At 51.5% G+C, this 12002-nt stretch overlaps 1 protein-coding gene across 2 annotated transcripts in view; it reads right to left on the reverse strand.

Annotated features, from left to right (window-relative positions):
- Nucleotides 1–10222, reverse strand: part of KMT2A (lysine methyltransferase 2A) — a 38894-nt gene extending 28672 nt beyond the window's left edge. The window contains exons 1-3 of one of the 2 annotated variants that reach the window (XM_063178262.1): nt 9884–10222; nt 4021–4090; nt 309–2974 (exon numbers count right to left, since the gene is read on the reverse strand). In XM_063178262.1, the coding sequence (XP_063034332.1) occupies nt 309–2974; nt 4021–4090; nt 9884–10222 (3075 nt within the window). The remainder of the gene's footprint in view (nt 1–308; nt 2975–4020; nt 4091–9883) is intronic. The other variant, XM_063178263.1, reaches the window with a different exon arrangement.
- Between the last annotated feature and the right edge of the window lie 1780 nt (nt 10223–12002).

Here is a 12002-nt window from a genome sequence, read left to right on the forward strand (position 1 = left end):
TGAGTACTACTCTAGATGATGGCTTTACTTATAGTTGTTCAGAGAAACCCAGTAAGCAGCTATGCTGTACTGGTCTCCAAAATGCATGCAGCTCCCCTCTGAGCTGACTATGCAGCAGATCCCTCTTCCCCTCAGCTTCTGCCCAGGGCTTCTTGGTTTTGGGTCGTTTGCCATCTGTTGCACTAACAGCTGCTTAGCTTGGCACATTAATTCTTCACGCTCAGTATACAAAAGCTATTTGTGACTTTCAGGACAAGTTCAAAGTAAGATGCACTCTAGTAAAAAACCCAACTTGGAAAAAGGAGTACCTGTGCTTTTGGCTGATCTGCTTGTTTGAGGGACTTGCTCTTCTCAATCTTGTACAGCTGGGCTTTTGCCTTTTTCAGAAGACTAGCTACCCTCTTGTCAGTCATTGGCAGTTTGTCTGCTTGAGCCAACATAGAACTGATGGAGGAAGCAGAATGTTTAACAGTGCTTGATGAAGGAGCAGAAAGACGGAGAGCTTTTTCCTTCTCCAAAGATGGCACAGTGGGGCTGAGATCCAGGTCTGATTTGTCCAGCCCCCCTCTACCTTTCTTGGATGTTTTGGTTTTGACAGCTGTTGTATCTACCAGAGCAGCAGTGGAAACCTCTGCCGTGGGATCTGCTGCTGTAGACTTCTTCCGCCCGGCAGTTTTTTTGGCAGATGATGATGCTGCAGCGTCTTCGCTGACTTTTTCTTTGGGCATTTTACCTACAGGAAACAAAGCAGTGGTATTCTGTACTTCTGACCCTTTTCTCCTTTTCTCTTTCTTTGACTCCCGTTTGTTCTCCTTTTCTCTCTCTCTGTCTTTCTCTCTGCTCTTGTCCTTCTCCAGGGCTTTGTCAGCATCTTTATCTTTGGAGAGCTCTTCTGCTGCCCTGTCCTTGTTTTTACCTCTCTCTGTCTGGGGACTTGATGTGAACCAGGGGAAGAGAGGAGCAGGACTACCAGATGGGAAAGGCTCTGCTGGAGCATTCGTCTGCTTCCTTGGTCTCTGGCTTCTTTCTGCTGATTCCCCAGACTGTGATAAGGAATGGGAGGGAAAAGTAAAAGTTGAATTTAAGGCACTAGTGGCAAGAGAACTAACTGAAATACTAGTTAAAGAGGAAGAGACAGAAGACTGTGGAGTGAGAGTTGTCAGGTCAGAGGTACTAAGCCTTCCGCTCCTCGTCCTCATGGAGTGTGAAGGAGATCTGGGTTCTGATCGGATGGGGCTGAACGCTTTCCTCTTGCGCCGCCGAGAGGACGTGCCTGTGGCAGAGGTGCCTGTGGTGGCACGGCCGACTGACGAGGGCAAGGTCACAGACTCGAAGATGCGGGAGTGGGCCTCACTTGGTGTGAATCGTGGTGCTCGCAGCAGAGGACTTCTCTTGTGCATATCAAACCTGGCTCCAGAGTGAAGTGAAAAGAGACGCGTGGGAGCTGTCGCACCTGGCGTTGAGAAGCCAGATGCAAAGCCAACGTCCTCTGGTGTTAGCGGCGGGGGTCTGAAGTTATCAAATATCGGTTTGCGAATAAGACCCTCTTTGGCATATTTTGCTGATGAGAAGTACTGTGGCTCTGACCTGGAATGTTTCAGAGAGGTCCACCTAAATGTTGGCTCTCGCAGAATTGACTTTCGTTTCTCTTGAATCGGTGCAGCAGAAGCAGGAAGAAAGGGTGAGGCTAACGGTATGGTTGGAGGCATAAGCCAAGGGGTATGGTCTGAGATGCTTGAAGCAGGCTGCAGTGGTGGGGGGGGAGTGAGCAAAGGGGGAGGAGGAGAGGAGGAGGACTGCTGCTGTGGCATGCTTGGTAAGGCTGACAGCTTTTTTGCAGTCCTCTGGCCAAAACTTCTTTCTGTTATCGAAAACCTTCTATTTCTCCTATCACCATTATCATTTTCAGGGGACTGAGAAACAGGCAGGGGAGTGTGAACTTCTGGAGTATTGCTTCGCTCCTCAGAAAGCATCTGCATCTCCTCAGAAGCCTGGGAGTCTGTAGATGTATCCACGCTGGGGCTGCTGGACCGTGAGGAATCTGAAGACATCTGAGATGAATGTTGAGAAGCGGCGCTGGACTTTTCACTGGAGCCACAAGATGTAGTGCTGAACCTGCTGTTTGGTGTGGATTCTAGTCTGGATATTTTAATAGGAGGATCGTAGTCTTCATCCTCAATAAACCGTTTGGGTGTTTTGATAATCCGCGATGAGATTGCACTCACAACTGGCATGATAAACTGTCGAATATTTTTGAGCTGTGTTCTCCCCATCCTGCCCTGCAGTTTGGCTGCTTCTTTCTCAATCTTTTTTTGTGCTCCCTTTTTAGCCCTCTGCAAGAGTTGCTTAGCAATCGCAGCATCCGTCCTTTTGGTGGAAGGTATAATCCTGACAGGCTTAATCCTGCGTGGACTCTGTCTGACAGCAGCCTTCTCCTCCTTTGTGAGAGGCGGTGTGCCATCCTTTTCTTTGCGAATCCTCTGGGGCTTCTCCAGCTGTGAGTTCATGACCAAAGTTGAGGAAGTCTTTAAACGTTCAGAGGACGGTGGCCTGCCTCTCCTGCGCACGATCTGAACGCTCTTCCTCCCAATCTGAAGTTTTGCCCCAGGCTTAAATTTAGATTTCAGTGGGGAAAGCTTACTAGTTCTTAATTTCTTGATTTTAGTTGCTTGCTGAAATGTAGTGGATGGTGATCTTTTGATTTTTTTCAGACTCTCTTTTTCTTCTTTACTGCCCTTCTGAATGTCCGATGTGTCCTTTTCCTGTGACAACTTGAACTTCACACTTGTAAGTGCTGGAGGTCTTCCTCGTCTTTTTTCCCCACTCTTCGACTCCTTCTTCTTTACTTTCTCCATGGATGTGGTTTCAGACTTGCTTGAAGGGGAACACACTGATGAAGAGTCTGACAGTACAGCTGAACTTCGGTCAGAACTGCTCCGGGGCCTCCCGCGAGGTTTCCGTGGACTAGATTTAACTGAGAGGGAAACAGAGAATGCAGGGAACATATTAAATTTCTCCAAGTGTGGGATGAGCATTACTCAGGTCAAACAAGTGTTTACTCAGTATCATTCACACTGCCCATACGTTGCCAAAACATTTAATAAAATCAACAAATAAAAATAGTTTTGGCACTACATGTAGAGAATACCTTCCCAACAAATGTCTTTTCCCACATAAAATACCATGTAGATAACTTGTTTAAAAATGCAAGCTAGCCTTTTCCCAACAATTATATATTGCACAAGCCCAGCACCAACTTCATGCTGGGATGGAGCAGTAATTCTCAAGGGCACATGGTACCTTTTAAACACATGAATTTTTATACATTTTTTTAAAGCAGCTCACAGCCAGCTGAAAGACAAAAAATCCTTCCTTTCGAGTGCCATCCATCTGCACTGCTAAGGGAGAGGTCAAGAGAGCAAGAACAACCTACACAAGGCTGATACAAGAAAATTTACTAAAAACTGGTTTTAGCTTTGAGACATAGTTAATACTCAGCACTGCCTTGGAGCCATCAAGCACAAGACTTGATTACCCACCTTGACCAATGCATTTCACTGCACTCTCACCAAGTCCAGCTATTTCAGTTCTGGATCTTCCCTTGCACTAGCAAGGTGCTCCACCACAGTTTGCTGTTGAAGCCAAGCTGAGCAGATGATTATGGTGGAAGAGCAAAGCGCTCTGGTGAGAGCATTTATTGACAACACAGGCAGAAAGAAGTCTACTGAAGAATACTAAAATAGTCAAACCAGTTCAGACCCTTACTCTTTAAATAGCTGCCTCTCCAGAACACTGACTTGAGGTTTCAAGTACTGGTTTCATCAGTATAACTCCTTTACTCAAACTTTCCCTGCTCCTTTACAGATTGGACATAGAGAATCCAAAACTAACTGCATTGAATCTAAAGACTGGTGTGGCTTTTATGCTGGATGAGATTTGATGAACAAACAGGAGAGGCACAGCAAAATCATCACAAAAGAAAACAGAAAGTCAACACCCAATCCTGCAGCTTGAACTTACCTGTGGGGGACCTTGTGGGACTTTGTACTTTGACTTCTTCATCTGAACCAAAACCTAAAAACTGTTCATCCTGCAATGAGAGAGTAGAAGGAAGTTTGAGGATATGGATATTAATGTTGAAATGAACTCCACTGTGAATGAAGCACAAAAGGATTCTAGAGGATTCTCCTTACCCAAAAAAGATACTGGCATTTGCTCCTTTAACAAAAAATTGCTAAAAAGGAAATACAACTTGCAGCAGAGATGACAAGAAATCCAGCAAAAGCAATGATAAAGTAGCATAAAATAAATTACATTATGCCAGAAGACACTGCTTCTGCCTGAGACACCTTGCATCACAGAGCACCCCTGAAGGCCATTCCCAGAAAGGGAGAAACTCAACTTCAGTCCCGCAGCACTGCCAGCAGAGCAGCGACAGGCCTGCCTCTGCTCCAGAGCACGTGGGCTACAGCAGCATGTAAACATCGCTGGGCGCTGCAGCCCTGCCCGCGTGGGCAGGGAAGGGCAGGGAAGGGAAGGGGTCCCCAGCCCTGACAGAGGGAGAAGCTGCCAGCAGAGACACATGTGGCCTGAAACCCAGACAAGGCACTGAGAAATAACAAATACCTAAGAACAGTCAGGTTTAGAAACGTTGAGGGATCAGCTGCTCAACCTGTGCGATTTCCTGACTTGCACTGGCCTCCAAGTTCCTGTGGCTGCTACAGATCTTCTCTTCATTTTGTTATTCTGAGTCCTAAAGTCATTATTATTTTATCTCTGGCTACTAAATCAGTATTTGCCATATATTTGACAATCACCTGTCAATCCATGATTACAACTTGCATTATTTTCAAACTGAGCTCTGTTATCTTGCTTTGCCAATGTAAGATAAAGTACTGTTTCCAACATTAATACTGGCTTTGGCCCAATAGCCTGGGAACGATAATTTTTTCCATTTCTTACCAACCAGTCACCAGAAGCATCTACAGCAAAACGGCTCCTTCCACAAAACAATCACTTCTGCTTCATTTACAACCACAAGTAGTATGACCAATATGTTACTTGTGCTTGTGTGTTCAGTGGCATTCCTGGGTGTATTGGTGACCTCAGAATGGTCACTATCACTAGCTGGGAAGGCAGCCCTGCAACCTGTCAGAGATGATGAAGAAAGCCACTAAGTATCACTCAGCACTTGCCAGGCTAAACGGTACAGCTGGCCATCACATGCCAAAATGCAGCTTTGAGGCAAACTAGGCAGAAACAGCCTCCCTTCGGTTTTTCAGAAATGTCATGACAGATGAGAGTGATTAAAAACCATGAAGATTTTGAACATGGCCTCATTTACCTGAAAGAGAATAATGCAATGCAAAAAAGGCCACTCAGGATTATAAATTAAAGGATGAGAGGGAAGGCTTGCCTCATGCCAGACATGAAGACTAACCAAGCACACACATGGTATGATCTCTCTGTGGGCAGCACATACATTTCCCATTCAAACATTGCACTATCCCAGCTGGGTTCAACTTCAGAGTTGTGCACATATAAAGAATGGCTTTTCCTGAAGTAACCCAGCTACTAAAGAACAGAGAAGTTGCAAGCAAATGTCTGTCACAATGCTCTTGAGCAATATTACTTTTCAAAACATTTCCAGTTAAAGATCTCACAGGAAAATCCACCTTCAAAGGAGAAACTATCCTGCAGGCACTAACTGATGTTCTGATCTCTGTCTGAGGAATATCAGTGTAAACCATACCACTATGGGTCTGTGAAGTTGCAAGGGCCTCTAGACCAGCAATGCAGCCACTCCAACCATCACCTGAAAAAGTTTATTTTACAATAGAGTCACCTGACCAATGCTGTCCTTCCTATTCCCCACCCTGGGTCTGGCCCAAGTTAGACAGCACCTCACTTTCTTGGAAAGGGATAAGCTATTTTTAGAAGCTCATTCAGATGCCTGCTTAGTGACTGCAGCACAACATCTACCAGACTCCCCTGCTTTCAGCAGAGTAAACACCCTTGGAGGTTGGCAGGTAGTAACCCTGAGACGAACACTGGGTGCTGGAGCAGAGCAGAGTCTGCTGGGAGTTCAGGGAGATGCTTCCCAAGCCACTACTTGTGATGCAACTCCAATAATAAACAGCTGAGCACTTGGAGTGATCCTTATGCACCAAGTCAGATGAGGGGACATTTGTCCTTCCATTGTTCCATTCAGCTAAAGCTTTGACCAGGAGTGATGCACAGACTTTGCTGGGGCTTCACCTGGGAGCAGCACTGACCTACAGAGAACGTCTTGAGATCCCACAGCAGCTCTTGGCCTGGTCACCTCCATGACAACCCCCAAACTACACTGCTGCAGGCATCACCCATGGCAACACAATGGTGATTAGGGCTGCAGCTTCCAGAGTCCAGGTTTTTTAGAATTAGAAAGAATATATTGCTCTTTATGGGGCTGAGGCTCAGGGTGGGTCTATCACAAACGTGTTACTGAGAATACAGATCTATTTTGCCAGTCCTGGCATCAGTATGGAAGATAATCCTTACTCCCAGGACATGGATCTGGTACCATTTCCAAACATTCCAGGCATCAGCAAACGTCCACAAATCCAACATAAAACATTATGCCCCAGGTATAATCATGGTGGTGCCAGGGACATCACCATTACCACCACATCCAACTGCCAAGCTTGAGCTTCTGCAACTTTCAGCCAATACTGCCAGCATGCATCCAGCACACGCTCAACTTTTATGCCCCAAAGCTTCAATCCCCTTCACACATGGGCAGGAAGCTCTAAACTGACAGGCAGAGCAGATATTTAACAACTACTTTTATGCTTCTTTTATACCAAATATTGACATAATGAACAAAGAAAATGCAATCATCTTTTTCTTGCTCCTACAGTGCCACTCACACCAAGCTGAAAGGTTAGCACCCAGTACAAATGCTACTGTTCAACCAGTTACAGCTTCACTGTGCAAAAAGTCCCCCAGCAATTCTTCTGGTGTTAAAATGAAGTATCAGAATGTGGCTCCTTTAATGTGAGCTGGTTTCAAGATAACTCAGTGCAAGACTGAGCTGCAGCAGAAGACAAGGCTTTGTACAAAGTGACCTGAATCTGAGGAGAATGCCCTGACACCCCATAATTCAGGTACCTTTTAAATGAGAAACACAGTTTGCCACATACTATGAAACTGTCAAGGAGACAAGGGAAAGACTGAGTCGAATACTTGTTCTGGACAACATTACTCCTGCATCTAACTTGGTGGTAATACCCAATTTCAACAGGTATCTACACTAGTGCAGACAAGAATGAGGTAGAAAAAAATTAAGCATGCGGAGCAGAAGTTGTAAATAAAGAGGTAACACAACTTCTTCCTCTGATTGCCACTGGCTCCTCAAAACAAGTGCTCAGAGTTTCCTCCTGAGGAATAATGGCCACTCAGTTGAATACTGTACCTGGCTTGGCTCAGGAAGGACCCTCAACCTTGTGGAAAAGAACAGCAAGAGCCCCAAGCAGTGACTGAGAGGCCATGGTGAGCCCTAATATGAGGGGGTCTTCTGCAAGCCCCCTTCCAGAAGAGCACATCCTGCAGAGCAGCTGCCCCACGGGTCCCAGAAACTGCACACAGCTGTCCTCTGCTCCGCAGAGGCCACAGGCAGCCCCCATGTGCCAGAGCCCTCTTCACACCCTCACCCCTCCCCAGAGAATCTGTACTGCAGGACAGAAAAAAGCAGCCTCCGGGGACTGTAATCTTCACTAGGACTAAGACAAGTGCACAACTCACCAGCCAGGAGAACTATGTCCTTTGAGGCAAAAATGTTGTGTTTCTTGAGCATCACCAAAGAAAAGGAACCAAGTGGGTGAGTTAACCCAATCTGAATGTTTGTGAGGATCTCCTCTGAGTATGCCCAAGAGTACCAGCATGCTGTAAATCCAGAGAGAGGGGAAACACCTGGGGTCTGCCCCTGCCTGGCTCATGAGGGACAGACAAAACTGAGCCTACAAACACCAAGCCACAAATCAATGTTTATCATTACTTTCTACTGTATGCAATGCTATTAGAGAAAAGCTATTAGCAGCTAAGTAGAAAAATGATGTAATAGGTAGAATTCTTAAAATCCAGGAGACCCCGTATTAATCAGCTGCCACACCTACAATGCATTCAAGCTATTTTACTTTAAAGCAAAAATACCCTAAAGGCTAAACTCAAAAAGATGTCTCAAATATGTTTTAGGGCTTTTTTGAGATGCAAAAATATACTTGAATACAACTGGAATTAAACAAACCACAGCCCAATGTCATCTTAGGAAAAAAAAAAAATAAAGAAAAGGAAAAGAAACAAAGCAACTTGCCTCCCCCCACATGAAAAACCTCCTGGATTATTAACTCTGTGGTCAGCTTGGTTAGCCAGATCTCAAGTCATTTCTCTCCCTGAACTAGCACTGGTGAGATATTAACTGCTTCCCAAGGCACGCCAGGAATTCCATCAAGCCATGTCTATTGCAAACAACAAAAAAGAGAAGTATCCCAAAGTGCAGCCCCTGAGATGATGGTGTTAATGAGAGCAGTGTGACTCACACCCCAAAGTCTGCACAGGTGAGAGCAGGAGTGTCCCCACGCTCAGCTCTGCTCCTGCAAACACAACCCAGCTCCTCCAGCACTGCAGCCCGTGGGAACTGCCACTCTACAGGCAAGGTACTCCTCCAGCTCAGCCATGAGCCAAGAGCTCCACTTCATGGCACCCAACAGAAAATGCCAAAACCAGGCCAGAAAGACACAAGAAAACTGTATTTTCATGTATGTTTTAATGACCTCTGCTACGGCCAGTCATGGGAAAGGAAACCAACTGGTCTTTATACAGACAAAATGCAAAGATACATTCACCTACCCTACAGCTGGCAACCTGCCTGGAGAAGAGGAGACGGAGCTGGCCCTTCAAAAATCTATAAGAAATCCCTCCTGGTACAAAAGACCTGGGGAATTCTCTTGCCGGCGCAAGGATGCCGCTAAGGAGCGATGCAAAACAACTGGGGGAAAGCAACGCTGCAGCTCGTAGTAACACACCCCCATCATGTCTTCCCTGTTCTGTCAATAGGTGGGTTGTTGTCGCACGCCCACTCCGGCTGCCTTAGAAAGGCTTAAAAAAAAAAAGGGAGGAAGAACAGCAACTCAAAAAAAAAAGAAAAAAAAGAAGAAAAGAAGGAGCACTACCTCTCCTAGTACCGCGGAACGGCCTCTCGCAACGGGCCCGCCGCCCCAAGCTCCGCCTGGGGCATCCCCAACGGCGAGAGTGAGAAAGAGGAGGAGGACGAGGAGGAGGAGGAGAAGAAGGGGGAGGGCCGGTGCGCGACACTCACCGCCGGGCCCGCAGGAGGGGCCGGCAGCCCAGCCCCCTGGAGCCCCCTGGAGCCCCCGCGCCCGGGGAAGGACGCGTCACCCCGCCGAGCATCCTCGGCACCGGGCGCACCGGGCGGCCCCGGCCCATCCATCCTACCTCGCTGCCGGCAGCGGGCTGTGCGCACCGCATCCCGCCCCGCCGCGGGCGCGGGAGCGGCGGGAGCCGGATAATGGAGGCGGCGGCAGGGAGGACGCACCGGCGGCAAGTCGCGTGCGCGGGGAGGGACCGCGAGGGCGGCCGGACACGGACCGGCACCGGGTCCCGCCCGCCTGGTCCCGCCACCCGCCCCCCCAGGGCCCCCCCCGCCGGGCGCGCCCTTTGTGCGGGGCGCGGGAGGTGTGTCCGGAGACGGGCGGGCTGTGCGGCCGGGGCTGGGTGGGTGCGCCCGGGTGTGTTCGCGCCGCCGCCGCCGGGGCGTCGGGGATGCTGCGCCCGGGACCCGCCCGCCCGCCGCGCCCCCCCGCCCCCGCCCCGCCGCCCCTCTCACCTCTCCGCTGCCCGCCTCGGTGCCGCAGGCCGCTCGGAACCGCCGGAGGTTGATGCCGATGGTGGCCGAGACCTGGAGCGCCGCGTCGAAGCCGGGACCGGCCGCGGCCGCGGGGCCGCCGGGGCCCGGCGCTGCCCCGCCTCCGCCGCTTCCCGCCGCCCCGCCGGAGCACGGGCCGCCGCGCTCGCCCTCGCCCGCCGTCGCCGGCGCCGCCGCAGGTTCGGCGGGCCGCAGGCTATGCACGGCCGGCACCCGTAGGCGGGACCCCCCCGGGCCCCGGCGGCCCCAGCCGCCGCTGCCGGGCCGGGCGGGGAAGCGCCACCGACCGCTGTGCGCCATCTTTACTGAGAGGCGACGAGCCAGAGAGCGGGGCCGGGCCGCACCCCGCGCCCTGCATAGCGCTTCGCCGGCCCGTGGAGGCGCTGCATAACAACGGGTGCCATGCAGGTTGTGGGGCTCCGCCATCCCGCCGCCCAGGCACATGAATAAGCCATGCTCGATCAGTGCTAGCCCGGGATAACGCTGGGCGATATGCAGGGCCCCAGGCCTGAGCCCCAGTGCAGCCCCCCGCCCTGGATAGTGCAGCCTCGGGCCGCCGCGGCCCCTCATCGCTCGCAGCGCCATACAGGCGCAGGGCTGCTGGCGAGCCGGCCCCGGAACCTGCCTGCCGCATACACGGGCCGCTGGCAGCCCTCATAACCCCGGCGGCGATGCCGGGCGGGAGCGGGAGCCCCGCGCCCCGGACCGCGCATACGGCATAGGCGGCGCTGCCGCCCCCCGCATAGCGCCGGGACGGATGCGGGGCGCGGCCCCGGCCGGGCACGGCACAGCCCGCAGTCCCCGCCGAGACCCTCCGGTGCTCGGCCCGGGACGAGCCGGTCCCTGCGGGGGCACCGTGGCCCCGAGCTGTGGTACCGAGGGCGGGCCACAGCCCTGCCCTCCCGGCCCCGGCTGTGTCCTGCCTGCGGCCCCGCGCCCTGCCGGTGCCGCGTCCCGCTGGGTGCCACCCCCGGGAGGGAGGTGGCGGCGACAGCACCGGGCTGGCAACCCCGTCGTGTACGGCACGGCGAGAGCAGGGTTAACATCCAACAAGTGCCCACTGTATTCCATGAGAGCAGCACTGCAAACACACGGATAAGATGTAAATCCCTCTGCCTGGGGACACAAAATACCCATTTTCCTCCGAAGTTCATAAGCCGAGGGCAGGGGAGGAGGGAGGGGCGGCGGGAGGCTGTTTGTCCCCGAGAGGCAGCCAGACACTTGTGGTGTTTGGGAGGACGAACAAGCTGCGGGAGCCCTTTGGGGTCACAGATGCTGCTTCTGCCTGGGGTTCTGCTGTGGCAGCGGGGCTGGGGGCATACTGCTCCCGAGGACTTCCCGGGAGGAGAACTAAAATTAGATGGTTTTGTCGTCTCCGGGGACAGGAGCATCTTTGAGCTCTCCCAAGCTTTACTAGTGCAGCTTGATCCCATCCGCCTACTGAAGCTTTTGCCAGGCCAGGCCTGGTGTGAGCTGCAGCCCCCTGAATGCCCACTGAGCCTGCTCTGGGAGGGGCACATGCAGACAAGAACAAGTCAGAGATGAGAGGCAGCTCTTGGAGCCAGATCAGACAGCCTTGCCCTCAGTGGGGTTCTCTTAGGTTCAGAATCCTCCTTCCAGTCAAGCTCACACATGACATCCCATATGTGATCTCCCTCTCCTTGAGGAACATATCCTGCAGAATCTCATACCAGGGCCTGGTCCATTGCTCTCGCTGGTCTCTACCTGCTGGGCGAAGAGTTTGTGATGACAGGAGCAAAAAGCTTGTGGGGAGGAGCAGTTTTGGGGGCCATCATTCACCCCTGCTCAGCCAGAGCATTGGCTGCAGCGCTGGTCAGGTTTGCTTGGGCTGAGCAATCACAAAACTCTGCAGCAACAGGAGGAAGGCTGTGCGAGGCAGGAATGGTGTCCTGGCCAGGCTGGTGGGAGATGCAAGCACAGGACACAGGCTGGGCAGGGGGCTGGAAGCACAGGTCCAGTCAATGCTCCTGTTGCAGACTCCCCCACAGAAGACGAAGAGTTCGCTGAGCCTCAGTTTTCCCATCTGTGGCATGGAAGTGACCTGTGACCAGCTGTGACC

This window comes from Melospiza melodia, chromosome 29 (genome assembly GCF_035770615.1).
Source record: "Melospiza melodia melodia isolate bMelMel2 chromosome 29, bMelMel2.pri, whole genome shotgun sequence".
Taxonomy (NCBI): domain Eukaryota; kingdom Metazoa; phylum Chordata; class Aves; order Passeriformes; family Passerellidae; genus Melospiza; species Melospiza melodia.